At 48.0% G+C, this 17,938-nt stretch overlaps 1 protein-coding gene and 1 long non-coding RNA gene across 18 annotated transcripts in view; one reads left to right on the top strand and one right to left on the bottom strand.

The window, feature by feature from the left end:
• Positions 1 to 17,938, bottom strand: part of KIAA0319 (KIAA0319 ortholog) — a 108,297-nt gene that overhangs the window by 20,463 nt on the left and 69,896 nt on the right. For 16 of the 17 annotated variants that reach the window (XM_078368184.1, XM_078368192.1, XM_054253677.2 and 13 more), the window contains 7 exons: positions 16,512 to 16,744; positions 13,497 to 13,616; positions 10,547 to 10,679; positions 9,426 to 9,574; positions 7,228 to 7,379; positions 1,597 to 1,735; positions 476 to 635 (listed from right to left, as the gene is read on the bottom strand). In XM_078368184.1, coding sequence (XP_078224310.1) covers positions 476 to 635; positions 1,597 to 1,735; positions 7,228 to 7,379; positions 9,426 to 9,574; positions 10,547 to 10,679; positions 13,497 to 13,616; positions 16,512 to 16,744 — 1,086 coding nt within the window. The remainder of the gene's footprint in view (positions 1 to 475; positions 636 to 1,596; positions 1,736 to 7,227; positions 7,380 to 9,425; positions 9,575 to 10,546; positions 10,680 to 13,496; positions 13,617 to 16,511; positions 16,745 to 17,938) is intronic. The other variant, XM_054253682.2, reaches the window with a different exon arrangement.
• Positions 1 to 17,938, top strand: part of LOC118152733 (uncharacterized) — a 46,852-nt gene that overhangs the window by 16,693 nt on the left and 12,221 nt on the right. The window lies entirely within an intron of this gene.

Here is a 17,938-nt window from a genome sequence, read left to right as displayed (position 1 = left end):
CCATCTGCAAACATCTACTGAGAATCACAGGAAGGACCTGAAAGGAGGTTGGCCTTCCTACTGCCCTTTGAGGAAAAAAGCATATGCACGCCTGTAATCCCAGCACTTTGGGAGGCCAAGGCGGGTGGATCACGAGGTCAAGAGATTGAGACCATCCTGGTCAACATGGTGAAACCCATCTCTACTAAAAATACAAAAAATTAGCTGGCAAGGCTGAGGCAGGAGAATTGCCTGAACCCAGGCGGCGGAGGTTGCGGTGAGCCGAGATCACGCCATTGCACTCCAGCCTGGGTAACAAGAGCGAAACTCCGCCTCAAAAAAAAAAGAAAAGAGAAAAAAAAGCATATGAATGGGATGAAAGTGTGTGCAAAATACAGAAGACGCAGAGGGACGGACAGTTTTCTCCTGGACTGGGATGAGGTGAGAGCTGGAACTTTGTAGGGCCGAGGCCCCGCCTTGCAGGTGCAGCTCCTACCTGAGATCCGAGTGGGCCCGAATCTTCTGGACCTTGATGTCCGAGTCCAGCACGTTGAGCAGCACAGCCAGCTGCCTCACGAGCGTGTCCTTCCGCTGCTCAGTCAGCTGCCCGGCACCAACCTGCAGGGTCAGCTCCACCAGGCCACTCTTCCTAGGGTCTGGGAAAAGAGAAGGAACAGGATTTGCACAGGCTTTAGCGTATAAGAAGCGAGGTTTCCATAAGAGCTCAGAATTACTCCCATGCCATTTCTACATCTGAGTTGCAGGGCGCAGGGAAATTCTTCTAAGCGCCCAGAGGCCCAGTATGTGGGAGGCCCTTCCCGTGTTGGATCCCAGTTTGTTATTGTTTTTTTTCCAGAAGATAATCGGGTGTACCTAATTAGCCTCTGGGCCAACTGAAAATTTCAGCCTCTTCCTACACTCCCCCAGAAAGAGAATTTGCTTGTGAGTGCCACGGGCACTGCGCAGTTCCGTTAGCGCTGGGTTGTTACGGCCTCTTTCACTGGAGCTGCCTCTTCCGTGCCGCCGAATGGAGGCCCTTGTGTCTGCTTCACACTGGGTCTTTGTCTTCTGGCAGGAAAAGAAAATCTAGTTGCCAGATAACATTCTCTCTTTCTTTCTTTTTTGAGACACAGTCTTGCTCTGTCAGCCAGGCTAGAGTGCAGTGGCGCGACCTAGGCTCACTGCAACCTCTGTCTCCCTGGCTCAAGCAATTCTTCTGTCTCAGCCTCTCGAGCAGCTGGGATCACAGGCGTGTGCCACCAGGCTCGGCTGATTTTTGTATTTTTTTAGTAGAGATGGGGTTTCACCATGTTGGCCAGGCTGGTATCGAACTCCTGACCTCAGGCAATCTGCCCGCCTCAGCTTCCCAAAGTGCTGAGATTATAGGCGTGAGCCACTGTACCCGGCCAACCAGATAACATTCTCTTTAAAGAGTGAAAAGGCTGGATCTATCTGGGGATACACAATAAGGTTTAAGAGCCATCCTCAAAGTGGGTCAGGCCAAGAGCTGGAGCCAGCCACAGGAGGCCTCCCATGCTGGTCACACCTGTCAGCACAAAGACCGCAAAGGCGACCGGCCAGATCATGCATGGCCAGCCCCAGAGCCCAGGAACACACCTGGCTGCACTTCCACAGTGGCAGTGTCCGTGTCCCAGGCCCCCTGACTGTCAGTGACTCGCAGGTGGAAAGCGTACACGCCCTCCACCAGATTCGTAAGCTGCAGCGCCGTGCTGTGGTCAGAGCCATCAATGACATCCTACGAAAGAACACGGATCACAGGGCAGTTGTCAATACTCACGCCCCAATTTCTGGCCTTCTGTTGACCCCAGTGTCCCATCTTTCTAACACAGGCATGACCTTCAGAGGGAGTGGGGCTGCAGGGGAATGGGGCTCCTGGGATAGCTAAAGACAGGAGAAATTCTCAGCATCTCTTCCCCAGAAAGCGCCAGGGCGCGCATCCTCAGTATTGCCTGAGTGGAGTTTACCAAGCACTTTGCAGGAATTATCACCAAATAATTGTATGCAACAAAGGGAAAGACCATATGAATTAGGGCAAGGACCCTGAGAACAAAACACAGGTTTTCTGGGTCCCGTTTTCTTTTTCATTTATTTATTTAGAGACGGAGGCTTGCTCTGTCACCTAGGCAGGAGTGCAGTGGTGCGATCTCCACTCACTGCAGCCTCTGCCTCCGGGGTTCAAGCAATTCTCCTGCCTCAGCCTCCTGAGTAGCTGGTATTATAGGCACATGCCACCATGCCCGGCTAATTTTCTGTATTTTTAGCAGAGACAGGGTTTCACTGTGTTAGCCAGGATGATCGCAGTCTCCTGACCTTGTGATCTGCCTGCCTTGGCCTCCCAGAGTACCGGGATTACGGGCGTGAGCCACCACGCCTGGCCCTAGGTCTTATTTTCAGACATAGCTTTACAAAACTCTCATCTTGATTTCACTCATAACATACCATGTTCACCTCAAATAACGCAAGAGCCTGGGTAGAACCCTCTGTTCTGTGTGCTTCTAAGCTCCAAAGAGTTAGAGAAGAACCTCCCAGACCCCTGCTAAGAGAAGGGGTGATAACGAATAAGTGCTCTGTACAGAGACCCACCGTCATTCCATTTACAGGCTAACCCCACCTAGTTGAATCTCTGTACAGAGGACCACTGTCATTCCATTTACAGGCTAACCCCACCTAGTTGAATCTCTGTACAGAGACCCACCGTCATTCCATTTACAGGCTAACCCCACCTAGTTGAATCTCTGTACAGAGGACCACTGTCATTCCATTTACAGGCTAACCCCACCTAGTTGAATCTCTGTACAGAGACCCACCGTCATTCCATTTACAGGCTAACCCCACCTAGTTGAATCTCTGTACAGAGGACCACTGTCATTCCATTTACAGGCTAACCCCACCTAGTTGAATCTCTGTACAGAGACCCACCGTCATTCCATTTACAGGCTAACCCCACCTAGTTGAATCTCTGTACAGAGGACCACTGTCATTCCATTTACAGGCTAACCCCACCTAGTTGAATCTCTGTACAGAGACCCACCGTCATTCCATTTACAGGCTAACCCCACCTAGTTGAATCTCTGTACAGAGGACCACTGTCATTCCATTTACAGGCTAACCCCACCTAGTTGAATCTCTGTACAGAGACCCACTGTCATTCCATTTACAGGCTAACCCCACCTGGTTGAATCTCTGTACAGAGACCCACTGTCATTCCATTTACAGGCTAACCCACCTAGTTGAATCTCTGTACAGAGACCCACTGTCATTCCATTTACAGGCTAACCCCACCTAGTTGAATCTCTGTACAGAGACCCACCGTCATTCCATTTACAGGCTAACCCCGTCTAGTTGAATCTCTGTACAGAGGCCCACTGTCATTCCATTTACAGGCTAACCCCGTCTAGTTGAATCTCTGTACAGAGGACCACTGTCATTCCATTTACAGGCTAACCCCACCTAGTTGAATCTCTGTACAGAGACCCACCGTCATTCCATTTACAGGCTAACCCACCTAGTTGAATCTCTGTACAGAGGACCACTGTCATTCCATTTACAGGCTAACCCCACCTAGTTGAATCTCTGTACAGAGGACCACTGTCATTCCATTTACAGGCTAACCCCGTCTAGTTGAATCTCTGTACAGAGACCCACTGTCATTCCATTTACAGGCTAACCCCACCTAGTTGAATCTCTGTACAGAGACCCACCGTCATTCCATTTACAGGCTAACCCACCTAGTTGAATCTCTGTACAGAGGACCACTGTCATTCCATTTACAGGCTAACCCCGTCTAGTTGAATCTCTGTGCAGAGACCCACTGTCATTCCATTTACAGGCTAACCCCACCTAGTTGAATCTCTGTACAGAGACCCACCGTCATTCCATTTACAGGCTAACCCACCTAGTTGAATCTCTGTACAGAGGACCACTGTCATTCCATTTACAGGCTAACCCCGTCTAGTTGAATCTCTGTACAGAGACCCACTGTCATTCCATTTACAGGCTAACCCCACCTAGTTGAATCTCTGTGCAGAGACCCACTGTCATTCCATTTACAGGCTAACCCCACCTAGTTGAATCTCTGTACAGAGACCCACTGTCATTCCATTTACAGGCTAACCCCACCTAGTTGAATCTCTGTACAGAGACCCACCGTCATTCCATTTACAGGCTAACCCCACCTAGTTGAATCTCTGTACAGAGGACCACTGTCATTCCATTTACAGGCTAACCCCGTCTAGTTGAATCTCTGTGCAGAGACCCACTGTCATTCCATTTACAGGCTAACCCACCTAGTTGAATCTCTGTACAGAGGACCACTGTCATTCCATTTACAGGCTAACCCCGTCTAGTTGAATCTCTGTACAGAGACCCACTGTCATTCCATTTACAGGCTAACCCCACCTAGTTGAATCTCTGTACAGAGACCCACTGTCATTCCATTTACAGGCTAACCCCACCTAGTTGAATCTCTGTACAGAGACCCACTGTCATTCCATTTACAGGCTAACCCCACCTAGTTGAATCTCTGTACAGAGACCCACTGTCATTCCATTTACAGGCTAACCCCACCTAGTTGAATCTCTGTACAGAGACCCACCGTCATCCATTTACAGGCTAACCCCACCTAGTTGAATCTCTGTGCAGAGACCCACTGTCATTCCATTTACAGGCTAACCCACCTAGTTGAATCTCTGTACAGAGACCCACTGTCATTCCATTTACAGGCTAACCCCGTCTAGTTGAATCTCTGTACAGAGACCCACTGTCATTCCATTTACAGGCTAACCCCGTCTAGTTGAATCTCTGTACAGAGACCCACCATCATTCCATTTACAGGCTAACCCCACCTAGTTGAATCTCTGTACAGAGGACCACTGTCATTCCATTTACAGGCTAACCCCACCTAGTTGAATCTCTGTACAGAGACCCACTGTCATTCCATTTACAGGCTAACCCCACCTAGTTGAATCTCTGTACAGAGACCCACTGTCATTCCATTTACAGGCTAACCCCGTCTAGTTGAATCTCTGTACAGAGACCCACCGTCATTCCATTTACAGGCTAACCCCGTCTAGTTGAATCTCTGTACAGAGGACCACTGTCATTCCATTTACAGGCTAACCCCACCTAGTTGAATCTCTGTACAGAGACCCACTGTCATTCCATTTACAGGCTAACCCCACCTAGTTGAATCTCTGTACAGAGACCCACTGTCATTCCATTTACAGGCTAACCCCACCTAGTTGAATCTCTGTACAGAGACCCACCGTCATTCCATTTACAGGCTAACCCACCTAGTTGAATCTCTGTACAGAGGACCACCGTCATTCCATTTACAGGCTAACCCCACCTAGTTGAATCTCTGTGCAGAGACCCACTGTCATTCCATTTACAGGCTAACCCCACCTAGTTGAATCTCTGTACAGAGACCCACCGTCATTCCATTTACAGGCTAACCCACCTAGTTGAATCTCTGTGCAGAGACCCACTGTCATTCCATTTACAGGCTAACCCACCTAGTTGAATCTCTGTACAGAGACCCACTGTCATTCCATTTACAGGCTAACCCCACCTAGTTGAATCTCTGTGCAGAGACCCACTGTCATTCCATTTACAGGCTAACCCCGTCTAGTTGAATCTCTGTACAGAGACCCACCGTCATTCCATTTACAGGCTAACCCCGTCTAGTTGAATCTCTGTACAGAGGACCACTGTCATTCCATTTACAGGCTAACCCCACCTAGTTGAATCTCTGTGCAGAGACCCACTGTCATTCCATTTACAGGCTAACCCACCTAGTTGAATCTCTGTACAGAGACCCACCGTCATTCCATTTACAGGCTAACCCACCTAGTTGAATCTCTGTACAGAGACCCACTGTCATTCCATTTACAGGCTAACCCCACCTAGTTGAATGGTGCTAATTCTAGAAGTGCTTAGAAGGCATAAAGCCTTTTCAGTTCCTCCCCTGTGGCCACTCCTTTAGTACAGTGCCAAGAGTGAATCTATCACTGCAGTCCTCGGAAACGGCAGGAATGAAGATGTACCCAGAGTTGTGTCCTGAGAGGCAGAGTGATGTGATGGGGGCAATGTGCCTGCCAGGTGCTAAGAACCCGGCCATGTCTAGTTTGATTAGAAATAGATTCACCTTGGCCAAGTCCCTCTTCATCTCTGCATTCTGCTTTCTGCATCTGTGAAATGGAAACCGCAATCCCTGACCTACTGACTCATCTGGTACAATATGAGGAACAGGAAAGATGGAAAAGCTAAGGAGCAGGATGATTCCCGCTGGAAGACTTGACCTCAAAGTCCATCCAAGCTACGGTTTCCTGCCCCGTCCAAAGTCTGCTCAGGAAAAAGAAAGGATTTCAGCTTTTGTTTAAATGTCAGGGCTGGGTGCGGTGGCTCATGCCTGTAATCCCAACACTTTGGGAGGCCGAGGCGGGTGGATCACGAGGTCAAGAGATCGAGACCATCCTGGTCAACATCGTGAAACCCCGACTCTACTAAAAATACAAAAAAATTAGCTGGGCAAGGTGGTGCATGCCTATAATCCCAGCTACTCAGGAGGCTGCGGCAGAAGAATTGCCTGAACCCAGGAGGCGGAGGTTGCGGTGAGCTGCGATCGCGCCTTTGCACTCCAGCCTGGGTAACAAGAGCGAAACTCCATCTCAAAAAAAAAAAAAAAAATCTCAAAGCAGCCTGCTGCCCCCAGCCTTGAGAACATTCAAATGTAGAAGCATAAGCACCTTACAGGGAACGTGGGAAGACAGATGAGGTTACAGTAGAGACACTGCCATGGACTGAACTGTGTCCTTCCCCAATTCATATATTGAAGCCCTAACCCCATGTGACTGTATCTAGAAATAGGACCTATACGGAAGTAGTTAAGGTTCACTGAGGTTATAACGGTAGGCCCCTAATCCAATAGGATTAGTGTCCTCATAAGAAGAGAAACCAGGGCGCTCTGTTCCCCTGCTATGGGAGGACATGGGAGGAAAGCAGCTGTTTGCAAGCCGGGAAGAAAGACTTCACCTGAAATGGCATTAGCCGGCAACCTGGGCCTGTCTTTCCAGCCTCCGTAAGGGTGACGGAGCGAAGTGCTGCTGTTGAAGGCTCCTTATGCTTATGTCCTTACAATATTCTGCGGTACGCTATTGAGGCAGCCCAGGCTGACTGGTGCAGAGGGAATGATAAGTAGGCCAAGTGCCATTCTCTGTCGGTACTCACTCCAGCGGCTGGACTCTGGGCATCCCGGATCCACAGATAGGACACAACTCCCTGGTCATCAGTAGACTCTGAACCATCCAAAGTAATGGAGTTATTGGGAAGCACAAGAATATGTCTTCCACCAGCCCGGGCTCTGGGAGGACTATTAGTTTCTAAGTCAAATAGAGCAAAAGTGAAAGCAAAGAGACTGATTTAAAACACAGGTGATAGACGTGTGTCGTAAAACACCCACAACTCTTCCACCTTGCAGATACAGCACGCAGATTTTAAACATCCAAAAAGGTGCTATTTTCTTTCCCAAATGCCTATAAGATAATGATAGACTTCCTTAAAGCTCCATTTGTGCTTAGCCAGCTATAATTTGCGATGGAAAGGTAAAGCAGGTGGCGAGCTACACAATGGGAATTTTTCTAATATTGTTATGCTTTCTCCGTCCTTGAAAAACAGAAACAATGATCTTACGTACACTTAGGGTGCTGAAGGAGAAAACACTTTAAAATATACTCTGGGTCATTTTGTACTGGCCCACACTATCTGGCCAGAAATATTTCTACTTCAAGTACTGCCAAATCTTGACTCTCTAAGATAAAAAAAAATAACTGAAGAAAATGTAGGCTGTGTGCAGTGGCTCACACCTCTAATCCCAGCACATTAGGAGGCTGAAGCAGGAGAATCACAGGAGACCAAGAGTTTGAGACTGGCCTGGGCAACACAGCAAAACTCCATCTCTACAAAACATTACAAATTAGAATAATAACAGTGATAAGTCGGCCTTCACTTCTCAGACTAGGTGTTGAATGTAAATGAGGCAAGGCCAGGCATGGTGGCTCATAACTGTAATCCTAACACTTGGATTACAGTTAGAGGCTGTAATCAAGTGATTTCAGCCTCAGAGGCTGAGGCAGGAAGAGCATTTGAAGCCAGAAGTTCAAGACCAGCCTGGGTAGCAAGACCCCGTCTCCACAGACACAAAAAAATTAAAATTATTAGCTGGGCACAAGTGACACACACCTGTAGTCCCAGCTCCTCAGGAAGCTGAGGTGGGAGGATCACTTGAGATCAGGGGTTTGAGGCTGCAATGAGCTATGATCGTACCACTGGACTCCAGTATGAGCAACAGAGCGAGACCCTATGTCTATTTTTAAAATAAAATAATGAGGCCATGTAAGAGCTATTTCTGATGTAAGAGCTTCAGAAAAGAGAGGCCAGGGAGCACTAACAAGACTGAGGCAGGATGGGGAGACCGTAATTAGACACGGTGTCCATTGAAGATGAGGCTGCGGTGAGGCAAATCCTGCTTGTCCAGATGGGGCTCTGGGGCCCAGCCTGATCCCTCCAATTTCCCCATAGAAACAAGGCAATGTGCCTGTGCAGACTGTTCTCTACTTTTATGCATGGTTAAAAATCTCTACAATAAAATCATTTTAAAAACCCTAATCTGTGTCACTTTGCTATTAAAATTGCTTCAGCCTCTCCCAGCTGCCCAGAGGATAAAGTCCAAAGCCCTAGGCATGGCCCGTGGCACCTGCAGCCCTCCATGGCAGAGTCTGTGCCTCAGGCTGCAGCCACTCTCCCGGCGTCCCACACCCCTGCCGTTCCACAAAGCTTGGACCTTTCCATCCAGCCCGGCTCTTACACTCCCCTGCACTTCAACTCTGAGCATCCGTTCACTGACTCATTCAACATCTCTGATTTGCCGTGAGTCTAGCACTTGCTATACTGAGGATACAGGGAGGTCCGAAGCAAAGGCACTCGGGCAGTTCACAGTCAAATGGGAAGACAGACGAAGAGACAGTACCTAAAACTGTGCTGCCTAGTCTAGACCACAGGTTCCACATTCGGAAACAATATGGAATTTGAAAACATCTCTTTTCTTGAATTTCCAAGGGAGAAAGAAAGAAAAAAGCATAATGGTGTCATTTGGACAGGGGTCGGTCATCGCTGGCAGTCGCAGAGGACGCGTGAAGTCGTTAGAAGATGCACGTCACAAATAAAAGGAAAGCCTTCTTGCAGAAGGCGACAGGAGACAGCTCACGGGAACAGAAGCGAGCTGGCTCTTTTTGGCCAGGCAGGGGTTCGACATCTGCTGTGAAGAAATAAGCAAACGCCAATGTCTCTGAACAGTCGTGACCCGGCTGATGGCCCGGCAGACCCGAGGGTGGAATAGGCTCAGCCCCGTCCACCTCAGACCCACTCACCCTTCTTCACGGCCACGGTGAGCGCGGACGTGCTGCTCAGTCCCTGCCGGTCTTTCACTGTCAGGCGGAAGTGGTAGGTCCCCACCTGGAGACCGGTCACGGTGGCTACCGCTTTGTCAGTATTTTCCATCTCCACTGCACTGGGGCCTCTGGAACACATGGAAGCTGTTACGGCGAGGGAGGAGGCGGGGCTCTGAACATGACAGGCATGTGACTTGTACGCTCATCAGTGTTTTGCTCCGGCTACAACATATACCATTCAGAGAATCCTCAGAAAACTCCTTTCATCTGTACTCTCTAGTTCAGTGTACGAGTCACAAGCTAAACCTATTTCAGATGCAGTCTGCTGGATTACCGGGAAGAGAATATTTGTTCTCCTTTTTTTCTAAGTCAAGCTGCCATTGAAATCATCTCTCCTGGGAAAATGGAGCCTTAGAAATGACCCCCATTTCTTCTTTGAGTAAAATTAGGTTAAATCCTCATGTATCTTTTTAGGGAGACCATGGAGGAGGAGGGAATAAGCCAGATAAGCCCTCTCCTAAGAGAGAAGCCGCAGTGTAGTCATGAAGACAGGGGCTTGTCAACAGTACCGAGGTGGGTCCAGGCTCTTTCTCTGACTATCTGGGCAACCTTAGTCTATGTGGTCTCATTAGTGTCACAAGCCTCAGTTTCTTCAACTTTAAAGAGGAATAAGATTCTTATTTATCTCTTACAAACTGATACAGGGTTCTATGAGACAGAGCATGTAAAGCTCAGAAAATGTTAGATGACATGGGTCGCCCTTACACTCTGCACTTCTGCTGTCTCCGGTCCCTGCAGCGTGGGGTGGGTGTAGACAGGATCTCACACAGGTTTTCCTGAGCCTCTTCTGCCGTGAGCTGGTCTCACACCAGGACAGCCCTGTTCCCCCGCCCTGAGCTCCGCCTCCCTCCACTGTCAATGGTGTCCACCCACACTTAATGTCCTCTTCAACCAATACCGCCCAGCCACTGCTAGAAACGTGCTTAAATCCCAACTCCTCAAAACACTCGAGCTGACTATCTACTGCAGATCCTGCAGAGAAGGGGTAATATGAGCATTCCGCATGGGCGTGAATCTAGCCCGGCAGTGGGACGGGCTACCTGACGTGCTCCCAGCGGTAGAAGACGATGCCGTGGTCATCGCTGCTGCGGCTCCCATCCAGGGTGGCACTTTGCACTGGGAAGATCAGCTCTTTATCAGGGCCAGCCACAGCCACCGGAGGTCTGTTGTTTTCTGGGATTACGGAAACAGTGTGAAAAAGTATGATCTCTTTGCATTAAGTCTGCAATCCCGTGATTTATGGATTTAAGCAAATCACTCATCTTCTGAGCAGGCAGCCGTTAGAGTCCTGGAGTGAAGCACTGCAGCCTCCTAGCTGACCCAGGAGTTGAACAGTTCAAGTTCAAGACTGGGGTTACAGGCAGCCGAGAAACACTGTCTCTAATAGACACATCTTTGGTTTCTTTAAAAGATTTTCAGTCATAGGGACAAAGGAAAGGGAAGAAGGGTGGAAGAAGAGAGGGAAGAAGGGTTAGTGAGGAAGAAAACTGAGGAAGGAAAGAAGGAAGGGAGGCAGGAAGGGAGACAGAGAAGGAGAGAGGCGACGTCACGGAGAGGGTAGGGGACATCCATGTGAAGAGACCTGCTTCCTCAGGTAGGGCTTACTTCCTTTTGTCTCTGTAGCCTCAGCACTAACATTTTAAATTAAATGTTGAACAAAAGTAAAATATATAAAGTATGGCTGATATTGGCGGGGTGTGGGAGCTCACGCCTGTAATCCCAGCACTTTGGGAGGCCAAGGGTGAGGGAATTGCTTGAGCCCAGGAGTTTGAGACCAGCCTGGGCAACAGAGTGAGACCCTGTCTCAAAAAAAAAAAAAAGTCATGTAGTCAAAAGCTGTGGCAGCCATTACCCAATGTCCAGACCACGCCACAGTCCCGGTGACCCTACTCACTGCAGGACGGTGGTCTCCCCTGGCTTTAGGACAGAGTACTAGGGTGACATATGTTTACAAAGCCCTTTAGGTTGGAGCCCCTGGCTCTCTGGGATCATCTACTGTCATTCCAGTGCCCGCCCCCCACACCGCATCCCATTCCCACACCCCTACCTCTTTTCTCTCTCTTCAGTCATAGTAATTCCTTTTCATCTTCGAATGTACGGGGCCCCCTTCCTTGGCGCCCATGCACAGTGTCCTGTACCGTTCAAATGTACGAGACCCCTTCCTTGGCGCCCATGCACAGTGTCCTGTACCGTTCAAATGTACGAGACCCCTTCCTTGGCGCTCATGCACACTGTCCTGTACCATTCGAATGTATGGGACCCCCTTGCTTGGCGCTCATGCACACTGTCCTGTACCATTCGAATGTATGGGACCCCCTTCCTTGGCGCTCATGCACACTGTCCTGTACCGTTCGAATGTATGGGACCCCCTTCCTTGGCGCTCATGCACACTGTCCTGTACCGTTCGAATGTATGGGACCCCCTTCCTTGGCGCTCATGCACACTGTCCTGTACCGTTCGAATGTATGGGACCCCCTTCCTTGGCACTCATGCACACTGTCCTGTACCATTCGAATGTATGGGACCCCCTTCCTTGGCGCTCATGCACACTGTCCTGTACTGTTCGAATGTATGGGACCCCCTTCCTTGGCGCTCATACACACTGTCCTGTACTGTTCGAATGTATGGGACCCCCTTCCTTGGCGCTCATGCACACTGTCCTGTACTGTTCGAATGTATGGGACCCCCTTCCTTGGCGCTCATGCACACTGTCCTGTACTGTTCGAATGTATGGGACCCCCTTCCTTGGCGCTCATGCACACTGTCCTGTACTGTTCGAATGTATGGGACCCCCTTCCTTGGCGCTCATGCACACTGTCCTGTACTGTTCGAATGTATGGGACCCCCTTCCTTGGTGCTCATGCACACTGTCCTGTACCGTTCAAATGTACGAGACCCCTTGCTTGGCGCTCATGCACACTGTCCTGTACCGTTCGAATGTACGGGACCCCCTTCCTTGGCACTCATGCACACTGTCCTGTACCATTCGAATGTATGGGACCCCCTTCCTTGGCGCTCATGCACACTGTCCTGTACCGTTCGAATGTACGGGACCCCCTTCCTTGGCGCTCATGCACACTGTCCTGTACCGTTCGAATGTACGGGACCCCCTTCCTTGGCGCTCATGCACACTGTCCTGTACCATTCGAATGTATGGGACCCCCTTCCTTGGCGCTCATGCACACTGTCCTGTACTGTTCGAATGTATGGGACCCCCTTCCTTGGCGCTCATGCATACTGTTTCCTCTGCGGAGAACTCTTCCTCTTGCCCTGCACTGCCCACCCCTCCCCTTCTTCACTGTGCCCTGTGCTTCAACCCTGAGCTCCTCTAAGAGCTCTGTGTGGATGCATCACACCCAGCCGAGCGCTCCTTCTCTGGAGTCCTGTAGTGCCCTGTGGTTAGAAAGCACTGATCACATAGTTTAATGTGAACTTCTCCAGAAGCCCTGCAAGGGCAGAGCTCATCTATCTTCTTTAGTTCCATGTCCCCAGGTCAAACTGACAGCCCTTTTTATGTATTAGCAGCATAAATACGTTGTCTACACGTTGAGTATAATCTCATCGCTACCACTAAGGCTGTTTGACTTGGGTAGGCCGAGGCCTGCATTTTCATGGAATGGCTAATCAACAGTGATGCTGAGCTGGAACATGTGCCCCAGGGTCAGGCCACATCTGAGTGTCAGGCCACACATGAGAACCAGGCCCTTCAAGACCCCCGGAGCTCTCTACAGCAGAGTGGGGCACGGATGGAAGCGTCCACATGGCAAATCGGGGCCCACAGCAGTGCTGTGGATGGCTCTCACTTCATCCTTCATACCATAGATTACAGACAGTCGTGGCAGGATTTAGAACCTCAAAATGAAATTAGTTTGATATGGATCTTCAGCAGCCAGAGGCCAGTGGCACCAAGTGCGGCATCTTCAGAGCCCGGAAGCCCCGCTACATTTGTGCTACAATATCCAAGGCCAAATCTCTTTCCCCTCCACCTACCAGGCAAGACGATCACAGTCACCACAGCAGTAGACTGTTGCCTTGAAGAATCTGTCACCATCAGCCGAAATGTATAATCTCCTTCCTGCATTGCAGACAAATGAAGGAACGGCGTCTGTACTCCCTAGGTAACAGCAAATACAAAAGTAAAGACAAACAAAAAGAGTTAATAGTATGACAGAATGAAAACTAACGACTTCACTTAATGCAGAGATCCTGCTCAAGAGAGAAACGTGTTTGGCCGGGTGCGACGGTTCACATCTGTAATCCCGGCACTTTGGGAGGCCAAGGCGGGCAGACCGCTTGAGGTCAGGAGCTAGAAACCACTCTGGCCAACATGATGGAACCCCATCTCTACTAAATATGTATATTAAAAAAAAATCAGCTGGACACGGTGGAGGGTGCCTGTAATCCCAGCTACTTAAGAGGTGGAGGCACAAGAATCACTTGGAACTTGCGAGGTGGAGGTTGCAGTGAGCTGAGATTGTACCACTGCACTGCAGCCTGGGTGACAAAAAGAAAAAATGTGTTGATCCTCAGGAAAATGTAACCTAAAGCCTACCGTGCACCCTCATACACTGTTGAAGGAATGTAAATTAGTATGTGCTTTTTGGAAGCCAATCTCAAAACAGCTATTAAAATATTAAATAAGCACATCCTACAACCCAGTAATTTGACTTCTTAGTATCTATTCTAGAGAAACGCACAAGGGGACTCGCCCATGGATGTTGTCTGAAGCACAGTCTGTCACAGCAACACATGGAAACAGTCCACACGTCCACAACAGGAGGGCGGCTAAACACCCTGCAATACACTGTGGAGCGCTAGTTCACAAGAAAGAAGCTGGCTAACGCCCTTCCCGGCCTTAGCCGACCTGCACCCAGGTAAATAAAAATTTAAATTAAATTTAAAAATGAATTAGTTTAAGATCATGAGGCAGATTTATAAATACTAAAATGGAAAATGTTGAAGACACATTAAGCAAAAAAAAGAAAGTTGGGTTGTATTCAAAAGCAAATGGCAAAAACAATGTGTGGAACAATGCATACAGTTTGAAAGCTATTGCTGCATGTACACATACACACTCTCACACTTGGAAAGGATTCTGGAATTATACACGTTAAACTGATAAAAGTAATCATCTCCAATAAGGAGAACTGGATGACAGTGGTGATCAATTTATTTGAACTTATTTTACCAAAATGTATTTGAGCTTTTTTTTTCTAACCACAAGAGGCAATTCATCTATTACTTTTGTAATTGGAAATAATTTTTTGCCTCCAAACTGATCTGGTATGTGAATGACTCTGCACACAATGTAAAGGAATGCTGTGGCAAATGGCAACGGAGCAGACTGCTGTGTCTCACCCACGTCCCCAAGGCAGCCATGTTTCAGGCAATTGCAAAGGCTTCACTTCCTTCTCCAGCAAGAGCACACAGCCTCAGCAGGCGGCTTGGCAGTTTTTAGATGGATATAAGAGGAGCTGATTCACAGACCTCATCTTTGTGATTGCTCCAGTTAACACAGAGCATCACCCCTTTGGACATCTTAACCCATCAAGCATAAGGCAATAAGGCTGCGACTGTGGATATGCTTTGGAAAGGAAGAGAGAGGATGTCTGGCAGCTGGGCTGCTGTGTAGAGGAGAGGCTCACAGTATGGCCCAGCTTTCAGGAACTTCGGATACACGTGCAGTATGCATGGATGAATGCTGGAGTGTTAGCTTTGAATGCATAACTCCTAATAATTAAGTAAAAGAAAATTAGAATTTTTTTTTTTTTTTTGAGATGGAGTTTCGCTCTTGTTACCCAGGCTGGAGTGCAATGGCGCGATCTCAGCTCACTGCAACCTCCACCTCCTGGGTTCAGGCAATTCTCCTGCCTCAGCCTCCCAAGTAGCTGGGATTACAGGCACGGGCTGCCATGCCCAGCTAATTTTTTATATTTTTAGTAGAGACGGGGTTTCACCATGTTGACCAGGATGGTCTCGATCTCTTGACCTCGTGATCCACCCGTCTCGGCCTCCCAAAGTGCTGGGATTACAGGCTTGAGCCACCGCGCCCGGCTGAATCAGAATTCTCAACACAACAGAAGCAAACAGAGCACTTGCTACAACCCCTAGGTAGAGATGGACACACCAAGTGGGTTCTCCAAGGATATCCAGGCTCATGGCTCTTTCGTTCCGTAAACCTACCCAGTCACTTTTAACCCCTTATAATTTCAAAGCATGTTCCAAGAATACTGGAAAGCAAAGCAGATAAGTTTCGTGGAATATCTGATTTTATCTTAAATACTAATGAGCAGTGTATCTTGGATGGGTGAGGCAAAATTTGCAGAAGAAAAGGAAGCTGGAAATGTAAGGTCCTATCTTTTGCTTTTTCTTCACGAAACTCTCAAATAATAACATAACTTCAAAAACACCAAGCTGGTTAGCAACAAAAACAGATAGCTTTGCCTATCACAAAAAGAAGAATAAACAAACAGCTCATACACACAACAGCAGTTTCAAGATTATTATGTTGTTAGACAAATACACTTAAAAGGTTTGAACAAATCAAAAGGTAGATATAAACCAGGCCCTAAAAAGCAGCCAGAGGACGCAGACAAGGGAGCAGGGAGTTTCCACAAACAGGAGAAACAGAGTAACAAATCCGATTCTGATCATGAGGCTTCGATTCCATTACTTCTAAGGTTGCTTCCAATACTAAAATATTTCTCTAACAGATGTGAGACTTTCCTGAAACTGATCTCAAAGTCTAATTGTCAACACAGAACCAACTGGTTGCTGTCCTGTGCTTACGTAAGTGGGTGAGGGGAAAGGGTGTAAACTTGGAAGACTTGTGAGCTTAGGTCCTTTTCTAATCGTTGTAATACATCAGATAATTTCACAAAACAAATTATCTAAATTTAACTGCCTACCCCAACCAATAGCAGATAGATAGATGACAGACAGACAGACGGACGGGTGGGCAGATGACATACAGACAGACAAGAGTCTGAAGGCAGGATGAAGAACTTGCCTGCATAGCCACATGCTTGCCCTCGCTCCCAGGACCCAGCGACCACTCATAGAAAACAATCTGGTGGTCGTCACTGCTCTGGTTTCCGTTCAAAGTGATGGAGTTTTGAGGCAAAGTTATGGTGTGATTTGGTCCTGCATTAGCAACTGGTGGGAAGTCCACAGCACTGTTGACAATTAGGGCTGCAGTTGTGGCATTAGTGGTTCCATCTGAGTCTGTAACTGTCAACCTACAGAAAGGAGAAGAATCCATAGTTGCAAGAATATGCCAGGCTGGGCACAGTGGCTTGTGCCTGTAATCCCAGCACTTTGGGAAGCCGAGGTGGGAGGACTGCTTGAGCCCAGGAGTTCTGAGCCTAGCTGGGCCACAGAGTGAGACCCTATCTGCATTAAAAAAAAAAAACAAAAATTAGTCGGATGTTGTGACGCATACCCGTAGTTCTAGCTACTTGGGAGGCTGAGGTGGGAGGATCGTTTGAGCCTGGGAGGTCAAAGCTTCAGTGAGCTGATATTGCTCCACTGCACTCCAGCTCAGGCAGCACAGCAAGAGACTGTCCCAAAAGACAACCACACACAAAAAAGAAAGGCAGACCTAAAAAGTCATTGCCAAACCTCAAGGTACACTTAGGTCAATTTAGTCGGTTCATGCAACAGTTCTCAGACCAGCTTAGAACAGGTATAAACAGAAATTTAAGGAGGAAGCAAAGATAAACATGCACACTTGATGTTTCTGTTTGATTCTGTTGCTGTTGACTGTTTTATTTGAGTTCATAACATATTGATGTTAGAGTTTAACCTTTATGGATTTCTGACTAGTCTTTGAGATGCTGGGTGAAAAAACCATCCTCAACCAACACAGACGCCGCTCTCTGGTAACGAAGACTAAAAATGGGTCAGGTTTAAGTCCTGCCTTCAGGCTGAGCACAAGACAGAAAGCCACTCCTGAATGTTCAGCTACAAAGCTTTTTATTTTTATTTTTTTACTTACAATAAAAAGTTTATTTTTTGTTCCAGTCAGTATTTTTTCCTTAAGAACAAATACCAAAAAACAAAAAAACAAAACAAAAAGCTGATCACAGTTTGCTTAAAACAGCCAGACTTGGACAATATTTGTATCTTTGTTCACGGAAACATACATCACTGAAGCTGCGCTCAGAAGAGCCACTTCCAGAGTTCATGTCCTACACAGGCACGCAGGGACACACCGCTTGGAGTCACAGTTTTCGTCACAGAGTCACTCGTCACTACACGTCAAACAAGTTGTGTCTCATCAAGTCACCTCTACAACAGCATTAATTACACATATTATGTTTTCAGGATACGCCTTGCAGAGCAGTGTTAGGATGAAGCACTTCCACATGTGGACCAGTGCTCACGCTCTGCAAACACAAAGAGAAGTGCACTCACCTTCCTGCACTAAACTG

The sequence above is a fragment of the Callithrix jacchus genome, chromosome 4 (genome assembly GCF_049354715.1).
Source record: "Callithrix jacchus isolate 240 chromosome 4, calJac240_pri, whole genome shotgun sequence".
Classification (NCBI taxonomy): domain Eukaryota; kingdom Metazoa; phylum Chordata; class Mammalia; order Primates; family Cebidae; genus Callithrix; species Callithrix jacchus.
This window is presented reverse-complemented; position numbering and strand designations above follow the sequence as displayed.